Source organism: Lycium ferocissimum, chromosome 7 (assembly GCF_029784015.1).
Source record: "Lycium ferocissimum isolate CSIRO_LF1 chromosome 7, AGI_CSIRO_Lferr_CH_V1, whole genome shotgun sequence".
In the NCBI taxonomy this organism is placed as follows: Eukaryota; Viridiplantae; Streptophyta; class Magnoliopsida; order Solanales; family Solanaceae; genus Lycium; species Lycium ferocissimum.
In genome coordinates, this window is record NC_081348.1 from 26,032,304 (window position 1) to 26,060,123 (window position 27,820).

Sequence of the window (27,820 nt, forward strand, 5' to 3'; positions counted from 1 at the left end):
TTGTGTGCATCAATGGCAAAAGACGCTTGATCATCCTTCATATAATAGAAATGATTGACCCTAATCATATGAATTTAATCAATGCAGAAATTGGTAGAAGGATACTTGCTCAGAGCTACTCAAAGGAGTGACATATTCGCTCATATTCTGATATGGAATCTGCAGGTAGGAACCTTTTGCTTTTTGTTTTTTCTTTTGCTGTTTTAAGATGGCTGTCCTTGTATGATAAAAATAAATCTGTTCCTTCTTGCTATATGGTCAACATAGGTTTAGTTCTTTATGATAACCATTAATCTGAAAAACACTTGCAGGGTGAGACTTGTGAGCCGGAGTCGGGGAAAGATTCTTCTGCAAAGGTACATTAAATTTTCAACCGATACCTCTTGCTATTAAAGCATCTAATGCACCTTTTTCTCATTATCTGGCCTCGTTCCATAAGCATGCTGTGCACAAACTCGATGTTGAGGAAGATTTGCTTGGAAGCTGCAAACTTTAAGTTTTTCAGATAATCAACGTGCTTTTTCCTTCAGTTTAGCTATTAACTAACACCACTGTCTGCCTCCAAACCAGTTTGACTTGGAGAAAGATAGATAGATAGAGAGAGAGAGAGAGAGAGAGATCCACTTTTATTATTTCTCTCTCTGAAATCCTCATATATAGGCATGTGATTCACTCACTCACCTTTTATTTTGACACGTTACCACATTTTTTGAAGGCAACGAATTGTGTTTCTTGTAGCTGTTCCACCTCATAAATTCTAACACATTGTCACACACCTTTATAACTGTTAATATTTTTGTACTTTTATCTTCAGCATGCCGCATTTTTGGCCCTACTTCCTCTTGTGAGGCAACGAATAATTGATGGGTTCAATGAGAAGGCTCGTGATGTGTTTCAGAGAGAGTTTGATTTCTTTGACAAGGTCACTTCTATATCTGGTGCACTATATCCACTTCCCAAGGAGGAGCGAAGAGCTGGCATTCGGAGGTGAAATAAATTGTGCACCACTATTTTGATATTGTATATTATTAATTTGTCAAATATGCTTTAGTTTTGTGCCTTAGGACATTTTTATATCTTGCAACAAACCTCACATTTTGATTCCTTAGGGAGCTGGAGAAAATTGAGATGCAAGGAGATGATCTTTATCTACCTACTGCTCCTAATAAAATCGTGAAAGGGATTCAGGTTGATAGTGGGATTCCCTTGCAATCAGCTGCCAAGGTTCCTATTATGATCACATTCAACGTGGCAGATCGAGATGGCAATCAAAATGACATAAAACCCCAAGCCTGTATATTCAAGGTAAGATTGGGAGATGTAGGTATATTTTCCTTCGATCATCCTCTAGATTTTTTTGACATTTTCATTTCAAACGAAAGAAATATGCCTATTTGCCTTGCGTTCCGTCCACAAGTTTTTCCCCACCAGATTGTTAGTTTTAGCAGCTAGTATATATTAAATTTAAAGGCATTTCTCCTTCTCTTGAAGTCTTCTTACTCTATTTTGAACTGAATGTTCAGTTTGACCTTTTATTTTGTAGTGTAGACTGATCATTTCTTGTTATATCAGTATATTCTCTTCATCTCATTTGCAACGATTGACGTAAGAATAGGAGTCAAAGATCACCAATTGGTGTAAAAGGGATAGAAACTTTTTAGGTTAAATGGGTATTACGAGGTTGATGGCTCAGGCGCGTTGGAGGCTAAGAAAAGATGAAACGGGGCTATTTTCAGGCTTGGAACATATGTATCAGGGCAGCCCGGTGCACTAAGCTCCTGCTATGCGCGGGGTCCGGGGCAGGGCCACACCACAAACATAGGTATCGAGAATGTAAAATAAGCAGCGTTCTCTTATTAAATCAATGAATATAGTAAGTCTGGACAGATATGAAATGTCTTTTCGTCCTTTATTTTGTGCTGTTTCTGAATTGAGAATTTGGAACTACCACTGGTTGAGAAAGCTTTTGGGAAAGGCCAGGGATATGTGGTTATCTTTAGAACAGGAAGATACAGAAGAAATAACCAGAATATACGACAGTGAGTTTAGGAAGGAAGGTGAAAAATAAAGAGAGATAGGTAACCGCTAGCACTTCCTAGATCCCTTATGCATCAGGGCATGAGATAGGAACTTCAAATACAAATGAAGCACAATCAGATATATTGAAGCATATATGATAACTGTAAACTCCAAAAACCAGTCTAACTCCAAGGAGAATTCTATAATACAAACTACCAATTCTGACAGACTCAAACAAACTATAAAAAATATGTCTTCTTCCAGAAACTTTTAAGGTGCTGCCTACCATACTGCCAACATTAACAGCTCTAGTGGAATCCAGAAAAGAAAACTGCAAAAGTCGTACAGATGGAAGGAACTAGAGAAAAACATGCTCCAAATTTTGAGTTTATTAAATTTGAGTTTCCTTTGAGCTTTTGTGGATTGCATAAATTAATGGTTAGGCGAGTGTACAAGGCTAAAGTCAAATGTCTGAAGTATCTAAAGCTATCTAAAGTTAAGTTTCTAATAATACGAAAAAGGTCGCTAAGATTTTGCAGTTATGAGTTCAAGAGAGTTTTGTAGCTTCAGGAAAAATTCTAGTGGGGAAAAACGGACAAACTTTGAAGTACTAAAGCCAACGTAGATTGGAATAGTGTTATTTATATTCTCAAGCACTGAGGTCCAGATGTTAGATAATACGGAAAAGGGTCGGATATACCCCTCTACTACGAATTAAAATCCTCACAATCAGCAAAAATGGCGAGGTCACCATAGCCGTCGCCGGCATCTCCACCAGTGATTTTCTCCTTCGCTTTACCCTGATCGAAAACGACCATGTATTGATGATTTCCAGGTCCCTGTTATCCTGCTAGAGAGGAAGAAGCCTTCAGCGGTGTTTGACGAGTCTCGGAAGCTATTTCAGCTGCTTTGGACTGACGAGGACGAGGTTGAGCTGTTACAAGGTTTTATAGACTACACGGCGTAGTGTGGCTTGAACAATTCGTCGCAGCAGCACCATTATGATACGATGGTGCTTTACAACCAGATCAAGTGCAAATTCCAGCTGGATTTCAACAAAAACGAGCTGGTGAAGAAGCTCCCGCGCCTGAAGAAGAAGTACAGGACTTTGTCTCTCAAGAGTGCTCATGATCAGGCCCTTTGACATTATCGATGATTCCATTATGCCGATTCAGACATTAGCCCCTGAAGATGATAAAGACACGACCGGTATCAGTGTCGTCGGTTACGAAAGTACGATCATGGTTGCCGGGTCTTTTTACATTTCATTCCGAAATTTATTGAAGAAGTTAGGCGAAGACGCAATCGTTATTTGTGCCAAGGAACAGATGATTGGCGTTGCTGATGGTGTTGGGGTTGCGCCAAAAAGGGCATTGATTCAGGAGAGTATTCGAGGGAATTGGTGAAAATGCCGAATCTGGAATTCAAAAACAAAAATTAGAAGATAATAATAACAGTACTACTATTGATTTGATGAAAGTCCTCAATGAAGCTTTTGTGAATACAAAGGCTATGGGTTTTGCCACTGCTTGTATTCTGAATCTTTCCAATGACACATTGCACACTGTACGGAATAATTGTGTACAATCGGGAGAACTTCTGAAGATCCAAGTGTTACGGAGAAATCATCTTTCTGGTGAAAGCAGGGGATGTTATGTGGGTGTTTTAATTTGGGGTGGGGGTTCGATGGGTTATGGGTCGGGGATGGGTAATTTAATGTTGGGTTGGTTCTTTCATTCAGACGGCGCCACATGTCATCTCCATTAAAAATAGGGGTATATTTAGAACCTTCCCCAACGGGCAACGGCAGGGGTAAAAATAGTGAAAAAGTATAACGGGGGACAGGGATTGAAAATAAAATGAAAGTAGAGGGGTATATCCGACCCTTTTCCGTAGATAATACAATAGTCTTTTTATGTTTATTTGGAAGTATTGTGGCCAGTCTAATAGAACTTTCACATATATGGTAATGAAAGGTAAAATGAGTAAGATGTTCCAATTAAGGAGGTTAAATGGTTTTAAAAAAACCCATATAGAAACAATGACATTCAATTTATCATAGAGGGGTTGGAAAATTAGTTGCTTTTCTTATCTTATTGATACATCAGTTCAAAGGAATAAAATGTAGAATTTATGTCATTAATTGCTTTCAGTTTTGAGCTCGGTGAATAGATGAACTTGACATGGGCGCAACAATCCTGAATACTTTATGCTTGTCCCAAGCTTATTCATATTCTGTATAGTATTGGCATCTTTGTTGTTAGTACGACTCCTTCTACTCCATTTTATGTGACACTCTTTTCCTTTTAGTCTGTTCCAGAAAAGGAGCATAATTCTATATTTAGAAACAATAGACTTTGAACTTTTCATTTTACCCCTAATGAAATGTTTTTATAGCCATAGAAATGGCATGCCATGTTTAAGACCACAAATTCCCGAAGTTTTTCTTTATTAATAATACAGTGGGAATAATGGTTTTCTATAAATGTATTCATCTCATATAAAATTTTGATACTTCTATTATTTATTTATTTAATTCTTCAAAACTCTTCTTCATGTGCACAGTTGATTCTTTTTCTTGGATCAAATGCATAAACGAATTTGAATGATGATTGGCTTTAAAACTTGAAACCAGAATTTATGTCTGATCTGATTCCATGTGAATTGGGTAACCTATGTAATCTAGAAACTTAAGTGGTTAGATAGAACGTCACTATTTCTTACTTTATCTGAAAAGAAACTAAACTTGTTAGATAGTGGAACGTTTAGTTTTCACTATGCTAACCGACTCATATCTTGTTTATGCTACTTTACATGGCTAAATTTTGTTTTCTTTTGCATAGGTTGGAGATGATTGTCGGCAAGATGTTCTTGCTTTGCAAGTTATTTCACTTTTGAAAGATATCTTTGAAGCTGTTGGGCTTAATCTTTATTTATATCCGTATGGAGTTCTCCCAACTGGCCCAGAAAGAGGAATAATCGAGGTGAATCCTTGTATGACATCTGCTTATGGTTTCATGGATGCATGTGCTTTAAGAATGAAGTTTTCATGTGTGAAGTTTCTGTAAACTGATAACTTACCTGAAAAAGAAAGCGGAAGTTGATACAAATAGGAATGAATTACAGAGGAGAAAAAAGACATTAGGAGATAAAATCAAGCCATAACCGATCAACTAAGTTTTTCCCAAATCAGTTACTAACCATATGGCCCTTTTTCCTAAGTTACTCGGACTCTTCTAAAATGTCGTGGGGTGCGTGTCGATCCTTCAATAGTAGTGTATTTTTGGAGGATCCGACACGGGTACAACAACACTTTCATAGAGTCCGAGTAACTTAGCCTTTTTCTGTATGATCCTTCTCTACTGGTATCAGATTGTGAATAGTCACTTGAGGGATCTCAACATGGAATGTCCTGATCACAGAGTTTATAGGAAATATCAAGACAAACTTGGAGACTCTAGGAAAACTAAGAATAAATTGAAAGAGGAGAATAAGAAAATTGATCAAGCTCTTCTTTTGTCAGACAGGTGATGTCTATGTTTCCTTTAGTCCTACTGTAATTTATGTGCCAATAAACTGCCCTGTGGTCATTAATTCTCTTCCAAATAAATTCCACGTTCATCTTTTAATGTCAAACTGCACTTGTTCAAAATTATCTCCAACAAGTTTTATTTTCAAAATACTTCTGACTAAAGATTGAGAAATAATAATATATTTAGGATGTTGAAACTTTGTAGACTTATGGCTCTAATGGAGCATGTAAATCTAGTTCTGCTACTATTTAGGAGAACAAGTCCATGTTAAAATTTTATGTGGCTTTTACTTTGCATAGTGAAGGGTACAACTTTTGGGTATGTTGGAGGGAAGTGGTTGAAAAATTAATGTTGTTAGCATCCATAACCGTTGGTCTAAGAAGCTATGTAATCTCTCCAACTTATAAAAGTAGCTTATAGAGAGTATGTATGAGGAGATAAAATAAAAAGATCACTGAAAATTAGATGCGTCAGATTTGTTGAATTTGAGGTATGAACCTTTTGTTGTCAGTTCAAATGAAGAAAGTTGAAATACCATTAGTTTCAGTCTTTCATGGATAATCCAGTAGTCTTGCTCCCAGTCACAAATTAATTGGGACTGGCTTTATAGATCCTCTGTATTCATCCTGCTTTATTTGGTTCCATTTTCTTTCAATAATAAATTATCACTTGAAGGCAAATTACAGATTCTTTAAATCTTACACTTATCCTTGCACTGACGTACAAATATGTCACCAGACTAAGAAAAAGCACGTTGCAAACACTGGACCTTCCGTAAGTGGGTATACTAATACAACAACTAAGCTTTAATCTCAAGTAGTAGGTATCACATCAAATATACAATCATTTGCTTCCATTGTGTTCTGCTCTTAGCTAAGTTCACATTGATTTTTGATATTGTAGGTTTTCTGATGCAGGTTACTTTCATTTGATTTTAGGTTAGCGTGTTCCTTTAGTATCTTCAATCATCATGTTGCACATATTAAATGATGCATATGGAGGTCTACTTAGTACATGGATGAAAACCATCTTGGTCAACCTTCCCTTATTTTATCCTCTATATGTGCTACTTGCACTCTCTTTCAAATTTGGTCATTCTAATCTGCCTAATAGTATGCCCATACATCCATCTTAACATCCACATTTTTATGACATTCATCTTTTGGATATGTTGGGCCTTGACTGCCTAACTTTTACTCCTATTTAATATTGCTAGTCATACATCTGTTATGTAGAGCTTGCCTATCACTTTGTTAGGTATCTTCATATTACAGACTGCTCCTCCTTTTGACCTTTTCAGCCATCTTATTTTACTTTTATGTGTTAACATCTTCATTTTCATGTCATCCACTAAAACTGCTGAGCCCCTAGATATTTGAAAATGACCAAGGTAGTAGTTCCGTCTAAAATTCATTACGCACAAATCCCCAGATTTCTCCCAGCTATCCTCTTTTTGTTTTTCAACAAGTGCAATTGTCGATTGTCTGGCCAGCAATCAATAAATGGTTATTACGTCAAATTACACAGACATACATATTGTGTTCCTAGTTAAAGAGGGTCCTAGTGAGGTAACAACTGATAATTTTATCAACTTAGAGTGGACACCTTAGAGTGCAATTAGGAAAACTGAACTGTCTGCTGAATCTTATCGAGTAACTGAAGGCTTGAATGCAAATGGTTGTTAAAGGAATGTAATGATCACCTACAGGATAGGCGGCAAATATTGGTTACTAAACTGTGTTCCTGTAGAGGCGGAGTCAGGATTTGAAGCTTATGGGTTCGAGATTCTAGTTCTCCCAAGTTACTGGGTTCAAAATGAATAATTTGTGCATATTCTACTGAATTTCTCAAGACAAATTCAGAGTGGACCAAAATTACTGAGTTCGGCCGAATCGTTAACCAACCCATTGGCCCTTGTGTTGCTATAACAAATGCTTAACTTTTCCTATCTTTTCCTAGTTCCCTCGTATCTTGGATTTATCTTTATAGTAGATAGAATATTTTCAGTGATCAATTTGTGTACATACGACTTTCTTTGGGTGTAAATGGTAAAGTTGCTGCCATGTGACCAAGAGGTCACGGGTTCGAGCCGTGGAAACAGCGTCTTGCAGAAATGCAAGGTAAGGTTGCGTACAATAGGCCCTTGTGGTCCGGCCCTTCCCCGGACCCCGCGCATAGCGGGAGCTTAGTGCACCGGGCTGCCCTTTACGACTCTCTTTGGGTGAGAACCTAGCACGCAATACATGGTGGTATCTTACTTACATCACAGTACAGAAGAAAGATGATATTACGTGTATACAATGGTGATGAGATCACTTAGTTTTATGTAGTCATGACAGCCTTCTTACCTCCAAAATCTTTTCACATCTGTCCCTTTTGCAGGTCGTACCCAACACACGGAGCAGAAGTCAGATGGGTGAGACGACTGATGGTGGTCTATATGAAATTTTCCAACAGGACTATGGGCCTGTTGGTTCTCCTGGTTTTGAAGCTGCTCGTGAGAACTTCATCATAAGCAGTGCAGGTTATGCAGTTGCTAGCTTGTTGCTTCAACCTAAGGATAGACATAATGGGAATCTTCTGATTGACAGGTAAGCACCTCTGCCCTCTGTCATAGTACTAATGGTTGCAAAATTACACTTTATCTATGTCAAGTTTGGTGTTACTTAAGATGCAGAAAGCCTCTAAAATATCGTCATGCCATGATAGAAATGTTTTAAAATGTTTCAACAGTTCAAGTGCATGAGCTAAGTGGAGATAAAATATGCACAACAAAGGATACCTGCCTTTACATCTGTCTGAAAGTGTATTTTTTCAAACTAATTTATATGTTCCTGAAGAATTTTAGAAGAAAGACTTCTTGCATGTTTGTATAATCTTTACATTACAATGAAGCTTATAGCTAATTAGGGAAAGATAATCAATTACAATAAAAGGAATATGCTATTTCTATAATTACGCTAGGAAGAATAACGACTCCTAAAATCATGCTAATCAATTAACACAATTAACTCTCCCCCTCAAGTTGGAGCAAAGATGTCCCACATGCTCAATATGCAAATCAAAGTATGAAAAGTCCTTTTGCCGAGGCCTTTTCTAAGCACATTGGCTAATTGTTTTTTGATGGTACATGAAGCATACTCTAGGCACCATGAGTGACTTTCTCTTTGATGAAGTGCCAAATAATTTCAATATGTTTTGTTTGGTCAATGTTGAACAAGATTCTAAGCTATATTGCTTACAGCTTTGTTGTTGCAGTACAAGGAAAGTTTTTCGTTTTCAGACAATCTCAATTTTTCTAATGACTTTGTAGCCAAAGAAGCTCACAAACACTGAGCAATAGCTCTATATTCTACTTCCACACTAGATCTGGCAACTATACTTGGCTTTTTGCTTCTCCAAGTAACTAGGTTCCCTCTTACAGTTCCCTCTTACGAGTGTACAATAACAGGATGTTGATCTTCTGTCATCTAAAGATCCAACCTAATCTGCGTCTGTAAAAGCTTCTATTTGGAGGTGACCATGTTTAGAGAAAAGCAAACATTTCCTTGGAGCAGACTTCAAATACCACAAAATGTGAAAGACAACTGACATATGAGGATCTCAGGGATCATGCATGAACTGACTCACCAAGCTGACATAATAGGCTATGTATAGTCTAGTGTGAGAGTGACAAATGAGTCTTCCAACCAACCTCTGATATCTCTCCTTATCAACTAACTCTCCACCCCCTATTTGTAACTTGTAATTACTTTCAATAGGTGATTCTGCTTGGCTTGCAACATTTTATACCAGTTTCTTTCAAGAGATCTATAATAAACTTCCTTTGAAAAATAAAGATTCTCTTTTTTGATCTAGCGACCTCAATCCCCAAGAAATATTGCAACTTCCATAGATCTTTGATCTGAATTTCTTCTGCTAACAGCTTCTTCAATCAGGTCATATCCTCTTTGTTAATATCCTGTCATTGCTATGTCATCAACAGAAACTGTGAGAAAAGTGAGTTTACCCTTTTGTTGTCTCATGAAGAGGGTGTGATCGACATTGCTTTGTTGGTAACTAAAAGAGATCATCCCTTTGCAGAATCTGTCAAACCTCTGGGGGTTTGTTTCAATCCGTACAAGACTTTCTTCAGTGTCAAATCCTGGAGGATCTCCAAATACACTTCATCCCAATCAAGATTAGCTGCACAGGATAAAAGACTTTTGATACGTTCAGCTTTGCAACGGGGAAAATGTCTCTTGATACTCAACTCCATAAGTTTGAGTGAATCCCTTAGCCATCAATCTTGCTTAAAATCTTTCAATCGGGCCATTCCTTCACAGTGAAGGCTCATTTTCAGTCAACCAACTTCTTGTTGGGTGGTGAAGTGATAAGTTCCCGAGTCTTATTTTTTGACCAGGCATTTCTTTAGTCATAACTCGCTTCCATTTAGGATGTACAAAAGATATCCTCCAAATCCCCATGGATAAACACAGAAGAAATAAATAAGGCAAAGGCTCTATCGTAGGGAGACATGGGATTACAGGAGACAAATAAAATAAAGGATCTTTGGTATAAGACTTGACTCCTTTTCTATGAGCAATAGGCAAACTTAACTCATTAGGAAATGTAGATAACTCACCAGTAGAAGAGGATTGATACAGATCGATTTGGGGTAAACCGAATCAAACAATCAAAATGCGGAAATTAAGATAGATAGAAAGTTAGAGATGAGAATAGACGAAAAGGAGATGAGATTTAGAAGAAAGAAAGGAATTAATCAACTACAATTGTGACTAGTCAACATAGGAAAGGAAGCCTACACCTATTAATCAAAAACAATCTAAGATGAATTCATTCCAAGGAAGAAGAGACTCAAACTCATACATGGAAATCTAATCATAGATCATCCAAGAGAGGTTCAAGGTAAGAGTTAAGGGAATCCACCCACTAATCCTAATACTAGCTAATCCTAGCTAAACTAGCTCCATACAAGGAGAAAACACACTCATAAGAATTTCATCATAAATCTCAAGCTGAATGTAAATGGAAGACTAATGGTCTATTTATACTAAGGCTATTACATCAAAAGGCCCTAAAGTGGCTCTTTTGCAAAAATAGCCACATGGGTCTTCAATTGCATCCAAAGACCCATATCTTGCAAATAAGACCTCCAATTGTAATCTTAGCCTCTTATATAGCAAATATGTCCTCCAATTGCAATCTTAGCCTCATAACTTGCAAATATGACCTCCAATTGCAACCTTAGCCCTATGATTGCACTTCTTGCCACTTTGCGCATTTAACCACTTTGAATAGTAGCATTCTCCTCGACTTGCCAAGCTACCTTCCAAGCAATCATCCACACCCTTGTGGCTTGTTCTTCCATGGCCTCCAAAGGCCCCATCTCTCTTGTCCAGGGGTGTTTGGCATGGAAATGCACCTTCAAAGCTCCAACAAGAGTTTTAGCCTTCATAATCGTCCATGAGCTTCCTAGGATCATATCATCCTCCCCTTCTTCAAAAGGATTCGTCCTCGAATTCGAACCTAGCATAACCCATGGGAAGACATACGGAAACATAGTCCTCAAGGTATGAGGGTTAGCACAAAAGGCAACAATCATAATCTCACCCCAAGGAGGGACAAACTTATGGTGCATCCACACATCAATAATAATCATGACTAACATTTGCACATATGAGGTATCAAGAAGTTGATTCCTTCAAGGTTCATGACATAAGGATAAAGTAATAAAACCAATCCATCCAAAATACAAAACATGCAATACTATATTGGTTTTATTTGACATGAAGCACATTGGACCCTCATTGTTCAAACAAGGAATCCTCCAAGGTAGTGTTTCTAAATCACACAAGGTTTCACCGGGATCAAATGGGAAGAATATCCACCTATCATGGTCAAGAACACAACCATCTACCCCGTAAGAAACCCCCTCAAAATAAGATGCACCCCCAACACAAACATGGGCGTCATCATATGCAAATAAGTAGTAAACAAAGGTGTCACACAAAACAACTTCCTCATCTCAACTTCCTCATCTATGTTATCCTCAAATGTAGCCTCACCACTAGGTTCAAGAACAAGATCATGCATTAGGCTACTAAGATTTTGAACATTCAAGGAAGAATTAGCAATTTGCATGCTAGCTTCACCTTCTTTTTCAACACTTTCCTTCCCCATAAGTGTATTATAATCCTTCAAGGAAATATTACCCTCATAGGGAAGAATGTTATCATTCTATAGTGGGTTACTAAAAATCTTGTAGTCTCCATGGGTGACTACTTTTTCAACATTACCAAATATCCCACTAGGCACATCACCTCCAATAGTCATGTCAACATCAAATAAGACATTGAGCCCGTTTGGATTGGCTTATAAGTTGGCTTAGATAAGTCAAGCTTTTTTTGAACAATCAAAGTCATTTTGTGCTTAAAATAAGCTCAAAAAATAATCGACCCATTTAACTTAGTTTATTAAAGCAAAACATTATAAGGTTACCCCAACTTATTTTTTTCACTTATAAAAGACTTTTTAAGCTATAAGCCAATCCAAACGGGCTCATTATCTTTAAAGAGAGAACAAGCAATAAATGATGAGGATTCAAAGCATGTGGTTTAACTCTTAAAATAAACATCATTTTGCAAAGCATTTTTATCCATATGACTATCTACATGACACACAACACTATCAAAATCATGAATCTCATCAAATGTCAATAAAGTAAGATCATGGGACTCATCTCCATATACATCAAATATGGGTGGTGTGTCATATTCATTTCCTTCCATCCTATCAACTTGGCTAAGGTCATCACTAAATTGAGGCTCATAAAACACATCACAAAATTCCTCAATTAGTGGACTATCAGTACACGCAAGTTGATCAACATAAGTACCCACACTAGTTGGACTTAAATTGATCTTACTAGAAGAGTCAATCCGGTCATCAATAGGATCAACTAGTGGGTGAGCAATCATATCACACGACAACGTATCAACAACCACATCACAAGTGTCAACACTAGGTGGACACAAATCGACCTCACAAGAAGGATCAATTCGGTCATCAAGCGGATCAACTAGTGTTGGAACACCCAAATCAACTACATTGTCAACAACCACTAAAGAACTAAGCTCAACACATGGTAAAGATTCATTAAGCTCACATAAGGTTAAGCTATCACTCACACTCAAAGTCAACATGCTCATTCACAAAATTTGGAGTTTTGAGATTGGCTATTTTACCTTGAAGTCCACACAAAGCATCTTCTTTACCTTGGTTTTTGCCTTGAATGCCCATTTTCTCATTTGGAAAGCCATCAATTGCCTCATGTATTTTCGACACTTGAGGTTCATCACTTGGCTGACTCCCAAGAATACCTACAACATCATACAACTAGAGACAAAAGAAAAGTTACATGAGTTAGAAAAAGGTCGTGACAACCCCCTCACATCACTCCTCATAACCTCTCCTTTTTCCACTCTAGAGTTGTCACTTTTCTCTCCCTTACTCCTCTCAATCTTTTCTCTCTCAATTTCGGAGGAGTAGGGGCAAGGGCCAAGGATCCCTTTGGAAGGTTTAGGTGAACCCTTAACTTCTAGTTTCCATTTCGCTTCACAAGGAGTGGCTTCCTTTTCTTTCCTTTGTGTCTCCTTGCATAAGCGTGACTCACTTGTATTCGCTTCTTGCCTTTTTGGATGGTGTTTGGGGTTCCTTTTTGTGCCATAGGGATTGGAGAAGCGACATCTCCAAAATTCTTTCAAGGCATTCCAAGTTTCAATCGGGTTCCCCTTTACTCTCTCATGTTCCCAATGTTTGACAAGGGTCCTCCCCTTTAGGGTGCGAGAAGCTAGCTCCACTTTCTCTTCTTCCACATAGTTGTAACGTTCAGAGATTTTATCTAACTTGTGCTCCCATTCGAAGTAATCCTCTTCACTCGATTTAAGACACAAGGTTGGCCACTCTCCATTGGAATCACCCTCTCTCATGGGTTGATTTATGCTCACTTCATTGTACCCATGATGTTCAACCCAAGGGTCGCCTTGATTCGCATCACTCAAATCACCATATGTTACCATACACCTCACAATTGAACACACCTTGTTCTACATTACCCTTTACCACTTCGCTTCCATATTGAGAGCATATCGCATTTTCATGAGGATAACAAGTACGAAACGGTTCACTACTACAAGTAGGTAATGTAAAATCTTCTCCTTTCATAGGTCTACTTTCATTCCTCCCAACAATCTCACACATACCATCTCGATTGGGATACGACATAGAGAAAATGAATATGAGTAATTGTCATAAGAATTTCCATAATGAACATACTCAAGTTCACAATCGTATATGCATACCCATCACTAGGCACGTAAGCATAAGGGCTTCCATGTTCACTACGACCTTCATCCATATAGAACTCAACATCACAATAGGAGGGTAGAGAAGTGTTGTACCTCATGTCGTCCTCACATTCATGGTGTGTGGAGTAAGAACCTTCATTGTCACCATAGTCATCTTCGGGGTAGTAGTACTCACCAACATCATTTTCATGGCTATATTGACCATCATCGACCCCATAAGATCCATCATTACCATGGTCATAACCTCCATCACTAACATAGCTCTCCATGTCATCATCACAAAAGTTCGAGGCTATTGACGACATGATTCCTTATAACTCCTTTTTCTTTATGTCCCCTCTTTGTGTACCTACAAAATGAGCAAACAAGTTACTAATAACAGTCTCTCACCACGCTCGTGTTTGCACTTGTTTGTGCTTGGCTAGCACCACTCAAATATTCTCACTCTCCTGCCTTTTACCACTCTAGTGCATCTATTAACTCGTGAACCTCCAATTCGGATAAGCCTACGATAGCACCACGTATCGGCTCAGAATAGAGTTAATGAGACACCAAGAACGGACCAGTAAAAGCAATGGACAAGAGCCAAAGAATTCACAACGAAATAAACGAGAAAAGCACCAAAGAATTAGCGTGAAAGAAAAACGGACTCAAGAACTAGCATACACAAGTAGAACAAGCACCAAATGCACACTAGTTGAAGGAATCAAGGAAACAAAATGCCAAAATTTTGGGAAAGAAATAAAATTCCGGGCCCATTTGGGCAATAACTTGAAAACGGGACCGTGAAACCCCAATTGATCTAAGGTATCAATTTGAAACAACTAAATTTTTGAAGTTCCTATACTTTTTTTTTTGTTTCCCTACCTAATTTTTTTGGTTCCCTACCTAAGAAATAGGGACACAATCACTTAACGATCATGGCTCAAGAAATTTTTGGAATTGAAATGAATTAAGAATGAGATTTGAGGCTTGGAAAATCAAAGAAATGATATGAAAGGGAAAGGAATTGATCCAAGATTTACGGTTGGGTTACCTCTTATACGGTCCGTATATGGGATATACGGTGGAGCTTGAGAATTATACGGTCCGTGAAATTAGACCGTAGATCTGTAACAGTATATCCAATTTCGGGCTGCAATTTTACGGACAAGAATGACGGTCCGTATATTTTATACGGTCCATTAATTGGGACCGTATTTCAGCATCAGTGGTGACGTATTGTACGTTGTGCCTCAAACTTTGGTTGGATTTTCTGACTTTTTCTTGACTTGTTGGATCCACACAACCTAGAATTTACCCTGTTGGGGTTGAAAAACACCTTTTCTCAACTTTCATAGGAAATTTTGGATCAAACACACCTTTTGGTCACCTTCTTCCTTATGAAGATTGCTCAAGAGCACAAGAACATTCAAATTTCTAGGTACCTCAATTCCAACTCAATTTGCTCCCAATTTTCGGATTTAGCTTCCCCTCCACCTAGAGAACAAAGCCCACTCCAAATTAGAACCAATTGACCTTCAACTCACTAGACCCATTTGCTTGTTCTTCAAGTTCTTCAAAACTCCAAAACCCGTTTTTTCCTCTTTTCGGATGATAAATCTTTCTCAGAACATGGAGTGTGAATCAAATCCATGTTTGAATTGAAATTGAGATACTGATGCAAGTTCTTCCCTTCTGAATCAGATAGATTCATACCTGAAAGAGGTTGACAATAAGTTCATTCAAAATTGACTATTTGCCCCTCTGCCACAAGTCATCCCCGTATTTTGATCCATTAGGTCTTGAAATTATATAAATATGATAAGAATGGAAACAAAGAACCCTAGTCGCCATCTTTATATCTGGTTTACTTGTAAGTTAAACAATGGTGATTTGTCCAAAACACCTCCAAATTCTCTGAAATTTTAGATCTAGCTAGATTTGATATGAATGAACTCAAATCTAACTTCAAGTTCACACAAATCCAATCACAACATAATTTTTCCTTTTTTTTTTTTTTTGGGAATTTTCAGATTTTTCAATTTTTTTGGGATTTTCAAAATAAGATGAACCTAGGATTAAGAATTGTAGGAACAATCCTTTAGCCTAAGCTCTGATACCAAACGATACAAATCGATTTGGGGTAAACCGAATCAAACAATCAAAATGCGGAAATTAAGATAGATAGAAAGTTAGAGATGAGAATAGAAGAAAAGGAGATGAGATTTAGAAGAAAGAAAGGAATTAATCAACTACAATTGTGACTAATCAACATAAGAAAGGAAATCTACACCTATTAATCAACAATCTAAGATGAATTCATTCCAAGGAAGAAGAGACTCAAACTCATACATGGAAATCTAATCCTAGATCATCCAAGAGAGGTTCAAGGTAAGAGTTAAGGGAATCCACCCACTAATCCTAATACTAGCTAATCCTAGCTAAACTAGCTCTATACAAGGAGAAAACACACTCATAAGAGTTTCATCATAAATCTCTAGCTGAATGTAAATGGAAGACTAATGGTCTATTTATACTAAGGCTAATGGTCTATTTATACTAAGGCTATTACATCAAAAGGCCCTAAAGTGGCTCTTATGCAAAAATAGTGGCTCTTATTTAAAAATAGCCACATGGGTCTTCAATTGCATCCAAAGACCCATATCTTGAAAATAAGACCTCCAATTGCAATCTTAGCCTCCTATCTTGCAAATATGTCCTCCAATTACAATCTTAGTCTCATAACTTGCAAATATGACCTCCAATTGCAACCTTAGCCCTATGATTGCACTTCTAGCCACTTTGCGCATCTAGCCACTTTGAATAGTAGCCTTCTCCTCGACTTGCCAAGCTACCTTCCAAGCAATCATCCACACCCTTGTGGCTTGTTCTTCCATGGCCTCCAAAGCCCCCACCTTCCTCGTCCAAGGGTGTTTGGCATGGAAATGCACCTGCAAAGCTCCGACAAGAGTTTTAGCCTTCATAATCGTCTATGAGCTTCCTAGGATCATATCAAGGATTCAACTTCAGTAGATTGCGTAACGCTTCTTCTTGAGTAAGTTATCAAATCAGGTCTATCCCAACGTCCAATAGTCTCCCTTGAATTCTTTCTCCAATTTCATTATCCTATGTGGTGGTGGTTTCAACAGTGGAACTAGGAAGATTTATCTCTTCTCCTTAACACTCCTTCCTTAAAGAGGTGATGGTGTAATTCCGAAATAGGGTTCAGATTCTCAAAAGGTAACATCCATGAGGAAGGATAATAGTATTTATAACCATTTTATGTAGGAGAATACCAAGAATTTCACATTTAAGAGCTCTAGGATCCAGTTTCTCAGAATCTAGAGTTAACAAAGTAGGCAAGCCCAAACACCTTCGGAGGAACATTATACTGTAATCGCACGTTTTAAATTCTCTAGAGCAATGTTTTAAGAGGCAGGGGCGTGAGGTGAGGCGTAAGCCCCAATACACGGGGCGTAAGTCCCATGGATCTACGAGGCGTATGTCTCACGTATATTCAATTTTATAATTTTATTACTAAAAAATAAGCAAAAGTAAAGTTTTCATTAAAATTCTGCAAATAAATTCAAATAAATCACCAATAATATAAAAGAATTATTATAAATATCATTTGAGAAATACATCACCACAAAAATGATAATAGTCTAGATAATCTTTAAAATGAAATCTTCATTCACTTCATCATCAGTTTCCAGATCTATTAGTCCTTCCCGACCTCAACTAATGTTTGCACTAACTTTTATTTGTATATCCAAAGAAGGAGAAGGGCAAAAAGTTAAGAACAATGACAACAAATGGATAAAGTTGCTTCAGGAACATAGTGCTATGAAATCTGTATCATATCAATTTAAGGCATAGTCATCTAAAAAAAACTATTTATGGCAGTGTTATTTTTTATGCGAGTTTCTTTTTTTATTTATATATTTTAGGAAAAATCAGTACAACATGAAAACATGATAACATAAAGTATAAATATCATTATACCAATAATAAAAATCATAATTTATAGAAAAAATACTTTTAAAACAATAAAAATCAAATTTATGCTCGGGGCGTACGCCTTTACGCCCGGGACTTATGCCTCAAATTCTAGGGCGTATGCGTTATGGATCTACGCCTTTCATTTACGCCCCAGAGCGGTTTTGGTACGCCCTGCCCCGGGGCAAGTTTAGAGGACTCTGAAAACGGAGGGTGTTAAGTTGCAATTTTGATAAGATAGACAATTAGAATGGAATCCCTGTAGTAGGTTTTTGGTAGATTTATGGTAAATATAATAAATTTTGTCGCTTCGAATTGTTTCTTTCAGCAACCCCATTTTGTGCACTGGTGTAGGGACAACTAGTTTGATGGTTATCTCATTGAATTCCAGATAAACACCAAATCTTTTATCCATGTATTTTTTTTTTTACCATTGTCAGTTCGCAAGATTTTTATCTTAACCTCAAATTGACTACAGATTATCTTATGAGATGATTGAAAGCAAGAGAAAACCTTACTTTTGGCCTTTCTTTAATAGATACATCCAAGTTATCCTAGTGCAACAATCAAAAAAGTTAACAAACCATCAATTTTCAAACAATTTGTTTGAGTAGGACCCCATATATTGAAATGAGTAATCGTAAAAGTAGTATTTATTATCACTCAAAGGGTAAGAGTAGGGGTGTCAAATGGGCGGGTTGGGTTGAATTTGGGTGGGTCAAAATGGGTTAAGTTAATCAATGGGCGGGTAATTGGCTCGTTCAGTAGTTACTTGGGTTGGGCTAAAATGGGTTAGATAACGGGTCATAACCCAACCTACTCAATTCTTACTAAGTTTTAATTTCTTTGTTTGTTCTTTTATAATTTTTGTATCTAATACTCCCTATGTTTCAATTTATGTGAACCTATTTCTTTATTAGTGCGTGCCAACAAGAATGACCTCTTTCTATATTTGGAAACACTTTACCTTTATGCAATGATTTATAGACACACAAAATATATGTGACTCATTTAGGACCACAAATTTAGAAGTCTTCTCTTCATTCTTAAACGCTGTGCCCCGTCAAATGGGTTCACGTAAATTGAAACGGAGGGAGTATAACTTATTTTTTCTTGAAATAATGGATCATGGATCAAAGTCCAGAAGGTACTTGGGTTGGGCTAAAATGGGTTAAATAACGGGTCATAACCCAACCCGCTCAATTCTTATTAAGTTTTAATTTCTTTGTTTGTTCTTTTATAATTTTTTTGGATCTAATATAACATATTCTGGTCAAAGTCCTCTTTAAACTATCAAGTTTTTATCAGTTTCATACTTAAATATACCTTGTTTATGTTACTCCCCAAAACTATAACTTTCAAGTGCTAAATCCCCTCCTCATCATATACTAGTTATGTGCGTTCGCTCTCCCAAAAGAATTTTAAATAGTGCCAAGTGGCACTGCACCGTGTTATTTAATTTTTTCCCAGATTTTGCTTAAACTATTAGTGGTTTTATTTTTCAACAAAAATCCTAATTAAATAAGTAAAAAAAGAAAAAAGAAGTTAAAAGGAATTAAAAGTAAAAATGAAAGATAAGAAAAGGTACTGAGAAAACATGAAGGACGCCATTTTTGTCCCATTTTATTGAGAGATCCTTGGTTTTAGCGAAATTGAAGCAAATCAGCTCCCATTTGGTTTGGTTTCACCGTGATTTTATTCTATAATCTTTGATTTCATCATATCTTAGGGTTGAAAAAGAAAGAGAAAAATTTCAAAGCTAAAGCCACATTTACATACCCAAAAATATCAGATGTAGAGAAAGGGAAGAAGATGAGGAAGAAGACCTCATTTATAGAAGAGAAAATATATAGTGCTCCCTAAACTAGTCCTCTTTTTTCAAGAAGACACTTGCACTTTACAAGGGTTATATGACCCCTCCAACAACTTCAAAGTAGCATATATACCTCCTTTTTCAGCCAAGCCAAAAGTGAGTGCAAATCACGCACCAGTCACCGAATCAAACTAAAAGAAGGAAGAAGAAAAAAAATGCAATAATATAGCCTTTTCAAAACAAACTGAGAAAAAATTGATTCAACAGAGCCAAATGGTCAAAATATAAATTCTGGCCGGAATACCTCAGCATCATGATTCTTTAGTATTTCTCCCTCAAAATACGAACTCCACTACAATTAGCCAAGAAGAAAAGGCAAAAAGGAAAACGAAGAACAGTGATGCAGAAGAAAAAGATAACGGGAAAAGAAACGAAAAAGTCCTGAAAAACTAAATAATAAGTAGTATCTCTGACAAATAAAATGTAGCAAAATAATTTAAAAATTAAAAAAGGTACTTTTTGCTCATCTCAGTCTCTCTTGGAGAGTGAGGTGACTCTTTATGCCACATGGGTCTATAAGGGGTTAATAATTCCATCATGAACAAGGATAAGGGGTCATAAGATTCTTACGAAGTTTAAGTGTCTTATTGAAAAAAAAGGACTAGTTTAGGGGGGATGATGTATTTTCTCTTTATAGAAAGAAAAAGACCTAAAGAAGAATAAAAAGAACCAACAAAAAAATATAAAATTTGATGTCTGCCTTAATTAGCCATTATAAAAGCCATGTAAATGACTTTTATTGCACTTTACGCGCCTCTAAGGAGGTGTTAACACACACTTAGCCATCTGTCATGCCGGGGGGTTTTAGCACTTTAAAGTTTATAGTTCAAGGGTTTATTATAAACAAGGCATAGTTTAAGTATGAAACTAAAAACGTGATAGTTAGGGGCGTTTTGATCAATTACCTCTTTCTTCTTCATTATGCCAATTTGTAACATATTTGTAAAAATATGTCATTTTGAAAATATTTTGATAAGATCTCTCATGGGTCAAATTGGGCTACATATTAGCCCATTTTTTAAAGGGATGAAATGGGTTGGTTTGTTTTGATAAATGGGCAGATCATGTTTTATGGGAATTTTTCCATCCCTAGCTAAGAGTTTCTAGTATACTTGGAACGGACTTTGGGCCTAACTCAACTCTAAAAGATCACTCATGAAGTGAGAATTGCCTAGGATCATATAAGAAGACCAAGAAACTCATAATCCACCTATGTGGGACAATCAACACCTCCTCACACGCCGTGGCCTGCAAACTGGAGTGTGGACAGCATAATGTGGGGGCTCAATATCGGGAACCAAGAAAGGATGGATCTAGCTCTGATACCATGGAAATTTTTAGAAGAAGAAACCCTCTTATTCTGTATATCTTTATAACTTATAACTAATTAAGGAAATGGGATGGATCTTAGCTCTGATATCACGAAGGTGTATTTATTCAATGAATCCTATAACTAATTAAGGAAAGACAATCAATTACAATAAAAGAAAATATTCTATTCTGTAATTACGTTAGAAAAAGTAGTCTCCCAAAATCATGCTAATTAATTAACACAATCAAGGGTATCCTCATTATGCATTCCGCCTTACATGTCAACAGTGTGTCATAAAGTATGCTTCTATTCTTGATATTATTTGAAAACTTTTCATGAAGGCTGAGATTAAGAAAACATAGGGACTCAAACTTTTGTCTAATATAAGATTTGCTGATACACATGATGATGAATGATAATGTGCAATTTGCAACCAACATGCAACTATTCTGCATATAAAGTTATATACTAAAGATTAGGCTACATACTTGCCATTGCTGTGTGATAGTTGCATTTAGCAATGTCTATTAGGAGACTCAAGGAAACACTATCATGAGGCAAGTTCAACTAGCTTGTATATTGTATATATTTTGATGGCTAATGGCTTAATTGTTCGAGCTCATGTGGACTCAATTGGTTATTCAAGACTAATGGCGGTGTTTCTAGCTTGCATAGATAGTTGAATAAACCCGTTTTAAATGAGTCTTTTAACAACCCAAGAACTAAATAATGTGAATTAATTTCACTTCGTAACTGTGCAATCCTTTTCAAAATGCTGTTTCCACATTGGATGGTGGAGAGTTTTTTGTGGACGAGTTCATGAAGTGGACATATACTTTTGGACACTCCAAAGAAGAAAATACATCATTCTGAAATAAATAGACATATTTTCCAGCTTATCATCATTGGTCGGGTAATATTGATTCATCTTCTTAGGAATTTCCTTTTTAATATTGTTCTGCAGTGCTGGTAGGCTTGTCCATATTGATTTTGGTTTTATCCTGGAAATTTCTCCTGGTGGAAATATGCGATTTGAAAGCGCTCATTTCAAGCTGAGTCATGAGATGACCCAATTAATTGACCCGTCTGGAGCAATGAAAAGTGAGACATGGTACCTGTTTGTAAGGTCAGTGGTCTTCGCTGGGCCAATTGCGCTGTACTTTATGTATGAATTACTTTTTTCTTATGCTGAGGCTTGGATTGGTTGCTTTCCAGCTTGTGTGTCAAGGGTTACCTTGCTGCACGTCGCTACATGGATGGGATAATAAACACAGTTTTGATGATGTTAGATAGCGGATTGCCTTGCTTTAGCAGGGGTGACCCCATAGGAAATCTTCGGAAGAGATTTCATCCTGAGATGAGTGAGCGTGAAGCAGCCAATTACATGATTCGTGCATGTAGTGATGCGTACAACAAGTGGACGACTGCGGGGTATGATTTGATACAATATATGCAGCAGGGCATAGAAAAGTGAGGGAGTTGCTGCAGAGTTTCATAGAAACTGTATATTCTGTCCGCTTGTCATCTATCATAATGGAAATGTATGTCATCTATCATAATGGAAATGTATGTATCACATATGGGTAGTTCTTTTTTATTTCTCGGGGAAGAGTGGGGGGTGTGGAATTTTTTGGTTTAATATTTATGCACTAATTAGCGTGTAAAAGCTAACTAAAGATAATTGTCTATAATTAGTTGAGCTGGTATTTGGAAAAGGTTTCTGTCCTAATATAAATCTCTCTCTCTCTCTCTCTCTCTCTCTCTATCTATATATATATATATATATATATATATATATATATATATATATATATATATATATAAGCAAGACCTTAGAAATATTGATCGAACTTTTTGCCCAAGACTCTACAATAGACAAAATTGTCATCTACTATCTTCCTCAAATTATTATTAGTTATCCTTTGAAAACAAATTTCACACTGAACAAAATATTCATTAATTATTTTCCTAATATTTGAACTTTGAAATCAACTAAATTTTTGATATTATATTTTTTTAATTTGAACGATGTAAGAAGTCCTAATATTTAGGACCCTAAATTCAACTAAGATATTACCTTTGGTATATCATTATTTGTAACTTTAATTAATTAATAAAATGCTTACCTAAATTAAATTACATGGTATGTTAAATTCTGATGGAAAGAATTGTTAGACAACTAGGGCATTGCTAGACGCGTAGGACTCCTTGTACTAGATCCTATGCTCCTCACGTGATAAGAATTTGGTAAGTCTTGAAGTATTTCGAAGAGTGTAGAGTGTATGCGTTAGAATAGCTATTCTCTTGGGACTCTTGGCTGGAGAGTTGTATATATATGGACACCACATGTAACGTACAGATTAAGATCAATAGAGTAAAAATTCTCTTTGTTCATCTGGTGCAAACTTTCTTTACATATATTGTAAGAGTTTGAAGTAAACTTTAAACTTACTACTACACACTTTAAACTTAGTACTACACACTCTTAAAATAATCGGTCTCCTCAATCAGGGTTCGTCATCCTTTGAGCTCTAATTCGGCACTCAAGGTTTTCTCACCAACCTGCCTTTATCATCATTCGAGATTTGGAGTTTTTAAATTTTTATTATAGCTCTATTTGCTTGCTTTCGGGGGTTTAAGATTTCTCCTGCTTTATTTTGATTAGTGAGCTTTGTTTGATTTTCTCATGTTTTATTTTGGTAATATTGGCTACAAAGCATCGACATCATTTATTAGGAAGTTAGAAGTGTTCACATAAAGTTTCAACGTGATTCTCAATTATTTTGAATGTAGTTACCGTGTCAATGTAATAATATTTTTCTGACGTTTAAAAGAACGTCAGATGTATTTTAACGTCAATTGTTATTTTACATAATACATTGCTCGTGTTTAATTTTTTTTATTGATTGACGTATACGTATTTCGACTTTTTTACCATTTAAAATTAGATTTTACATAGGACCAAATAGTCAATTAATTAATTTTTTTATTATTATTAAATCTTTCTTCATTTAAAATGTGTAGAAAATTATCACTTAATTAAAATCCTAATTCTTGGACTGTGAAATCAATTATTTAATTAAAGGTTATATATAAAAGAAGAACTGGAACCCGTCCCTACCAATTCTTTTTGGAGGTGGATTCCTCACTTGAGTCCTACTGGATACAATAGTTCAAGGTCTAGAGGAGTTTGAATCACCAAAGAATGTGGTGCAACGGATGAGACTGCTCTTTACTTAATCAGAGGTTTCGGGTTCGAGCTTGAGAATGGAATTTTTTTTTACAGAAGCGCTTCCCCTCGAATGGGGCTCTACGCGGCGCAAATTCAAATATAGTCAGGCTCCAATGCGGGTACCGGACACTGGGTGGGAAACAAAAAAAAAAGAAAAAGAGGACTTTGAACCATGCTTATGGTGGATTTACTGAGGTACGTAGTACTGTAGTGACAGAGTTATATTATTTGTTGCATCGGAGTATTCTATACTTGCTTACTAATTACTCTAGTTCGAACTTAAGATTGTTTCCAAGACTTAACTCTAGTATGAATCCTCTTGAATGTAGATTTACGAGCTTGGCAGGAGAACGTTAAGGAGATGAAAAGGTATGTTAAGGCTAATCTTTCCTTCTTGTGGCATGATCTCTTCGATGCGAACATACATACAAATGTCTTCTATGATGACTTCATTTCTAGAAATGCTAAAGCTTATGATTCTTGAGGTTCATATGATATTGTTGATAATTGTCTTATGATTAATGATCTTTCTCATATGATTATTGATCTTGTTCATTGTTGTTGATCTCATCTTATGGTAGTTGTTCCTTCAAGGTGAGACATAGTGATGATGATGATTCTATAACGGCAATCGGAGGTTTATTGACCTTACGTCACTTCGATAGAGTTGTAACGTTTTATTTGGGCTTCTCATGCATGCTTTATACTAACTGCTTGCTGATGCCAGGAGTCGGCACTCTTTTCCCATCCTTTCAGTCCTGCACGACTTGTGCTTGAGGACGATGCATATGAATTTCAGCGGCTGTTCCACATAGTTTAGAACTAATGCACCTCGACGTAGATAGCCTCGAGAGATCAGTTCTCTTGTATTATTGTAAGTTAGCCATGATTCTCAGCAGGTTTCTCCACTTGTAAACAAGTGTATCAGAACTTCAATTTCTATTTATTATTAACTGTTTTACAAGTATCATAAATGACCTCTTGTTATTGGAATGCTACTTTCATAGTATCATATTTTGTAGAACGGTCTTTTGTAACCAGAGATCAATTCTCTATTTACTAACGACAGAATTAGAGGTCTTCAACAATTAACACCCGAGGGGTCGTTTGGTTGTTGGTTAGGAAGTGAATTGTTCATGCATTAGGAGCCGTTTGGATATGGTTTGAAATCATGAGATGAAATCATGTTTGGACATGCAATTTGGATTTCTTAAGTTGTATTTTTTTTTTTTATATACATAAAACTCACAAGTTGTGAAAACTATCAAAACATTCTCAATTCTTATACAGTCTTACCAAATGAGCAAGTGATAGTTCATAACAAAATTAATACGCTAATAGACAGCCTTTATAAAAAATACAACATCAATTGATCAAACTTTAGTTCAATAAAAAGCAAAATTTAACATGAATAGTAATGTAATACTCTTTAGTATAATCCTACCACATGGTATGAACATAAATAACGGTTGGTAAATGGTTGGTGATTGTAATTGTTAAAAATATTTACTAACTTGTGCGTCTTTTTTTATAAAATATAAACTTATGAGTCAAGTTTTACATTTAAAATTTTGAAATCATGATTTGAAATCCCAAATCATGACTTTCTGGATGATTTGGAATTTCATCTCATGACATGAAATTATGAGATGAAATCGCATGTCCAAACACTGATTTCGTATCATGAGATGAAATCCTGAAATTGCACGTCCAAACTCCTACGAAGGTTTTTGGTTGAAATGACACAAGATTTGGTTTCACTTGATAGTATTGCGGCTTAATACAAGAAGAAATTGCACGGTTTGTCCTTCTAATGGGTTAGTCTTTAATTTTTGTCCTTCAAAATCAAACTTTTGTCTAACAGAAGTGCGGGACATAATTTGTGGGATGTTATGATGCGAAAATATATACTTGTGCCCTGAAAAAAATTATTTACATCGAGGGACAAAAGTTAAAGACCAGCACAAAAAAGGGAGAAAAGTGCAAACGACCCTTAATATAATACAATCCCATGAACTTGACACCATTTTCCCTTTTACGCATCTTCAAAAGCAAGGCGCAAATCTAGCCTTATAAAGTTGTACTTCGGGGTTCACGTAAATTTAGTAAATTTTGTTCAAACCTTGAATTTATATTTAAAAATTAACTACATATATATAAATTTGATTGTGAATCTAACTATTATTATATATTAAGTTGAGGCCACCGCCGAAATTATAAACTTTCAATCATGGATCCTATGTAAATAAAACGTCGGACATCCTTTCACACAATTTTTACGTAACTTACATGAACATGTTCTCGAATAACTCGATCGATAATTCAAGATTTGATAATGAAGCTGCAGCTCGCCATAACCTTAATTTTCAGGTATAAAGAAAAGGAGGTTTAATTAAAAACGCTAGTATGTGTCACAAAACCATTCACCAGTTTTTTGATACCTTGTTAAATTAAAATAAAGAAGAAAAGAGACGGTTGGCAGGGGGGTCGGATTGATCAACCAAAATAATATTCATACGCTTTAGATACCTTGTTTTTCTTTTTCTTTGTTAAATTGTGATTTTCGGGACAATTTGGAAAATGTACACATCGACTATTCACCGAACAGGTGTTATCTTCCGCACCAATTTCAGATATACGCTCTCTAATTTTTATTTTAATCTTTGCTGGAATTTGAACCCTAGTAATCTCCACTGTTTAATTAGATTTCGATAATTATTAATAATATTCGCACTAGATTTTAATAATTATAAATAAGATTTATGTTATATTCCTTGATAAATGATATTATAAAGACTTTTTTATACTATCACTATCTAACAGCGTAAGTATTTTTTACATTGTGGATGGTACTTCAGCTCTTATTATCATTAGTATTCCTCCACGCTAGCTATAATTTAAGGGCTAGTTTGGTATGATGGATAAGGATATATAATCTTGGAGTTATATTTGAGATGAGTTTATCCCATGTTTGGTTGGGATAAAATCGCGGTATAACTAATCCCGGGATAGCAATGTTATTTTATCCCTGTGGGAAGGTGAAATAACTAATCCCGAAATAAGTTATCCTAAGATAACTTGTTTCCAACCAAACAACCCCTAACAGATAGAAGTTTTGAGACGAACGAATGATGTAACAAGCTTAATTCATGAAGTTACCACTAAAGTTTTGATTATTAATGGATTGAGCAACTTATATAGTTTGTGCATATAATTGTCGGGAATAAAACACAAATAATTGATGAGCATCATTTATAATCTAGGCGGCCATGATAAGTTATCACGTCTTCCTAATTTTTATATATTTATTTATTTTTAGATCTTAATATATGGTAAGGTCTACGCTTAACTCTCTACGGCCCTAGTGGATTTTGATTAGATAAATTAATTGGTAGACCTTATATAAAAATTTAACATAATTATCTGATTTGACTATTTAGATTTATAGAGTAGGAGAAGAATTGAGGGGCTAAATGTAGTTTTGTAAGCAACTAGTTGGGA

General features: G+C 36.1%; 1 protein-coding gene across 1 annotated transcript in view; it reads left to right on the forward strand.

Annotated features, from left to right (window-relative positions):
* The window catches only part of LOC132064050 (phosphatidylinositol 4-kinase alpha 1), a 53,459-nt gene extending 30,830 nt beyond the window's left edge, over positions 1–22,629 (forward strand). The window contains exons 19-26 of the mRNA XM_059456911.1: positions 88–165; positions 312–356; positions 815–987; positions 1,110–1,305; positions 4,863–5,003; positions 7,935–8,143; positions 22,052–22,213; positions 22,303–22,629. Coding sequence (XP_059312894.1) covers positions 88–165; positions 312–356; positions 815–987; positions 1,110–1,305; positions 4,863–5,003; positions 7,935–8,143; positions 22,052–22,213; positions 22,303–22,561 — 1,263 coding nt within the window. The 3' untranslated portion in view covers positions 22,562–22,629. The remainder of the gene's footprint in view (positions 1–87; positions 166–311; positions 357–814; positions 988–1,109; positions 1,306–4,862; positions 5,004–7,934; positions 8,144–22,051; positions 22,214–22,302) is intronic.
* Positions 22,630–27,820: the final 5,191 nt, after the last annotated feature.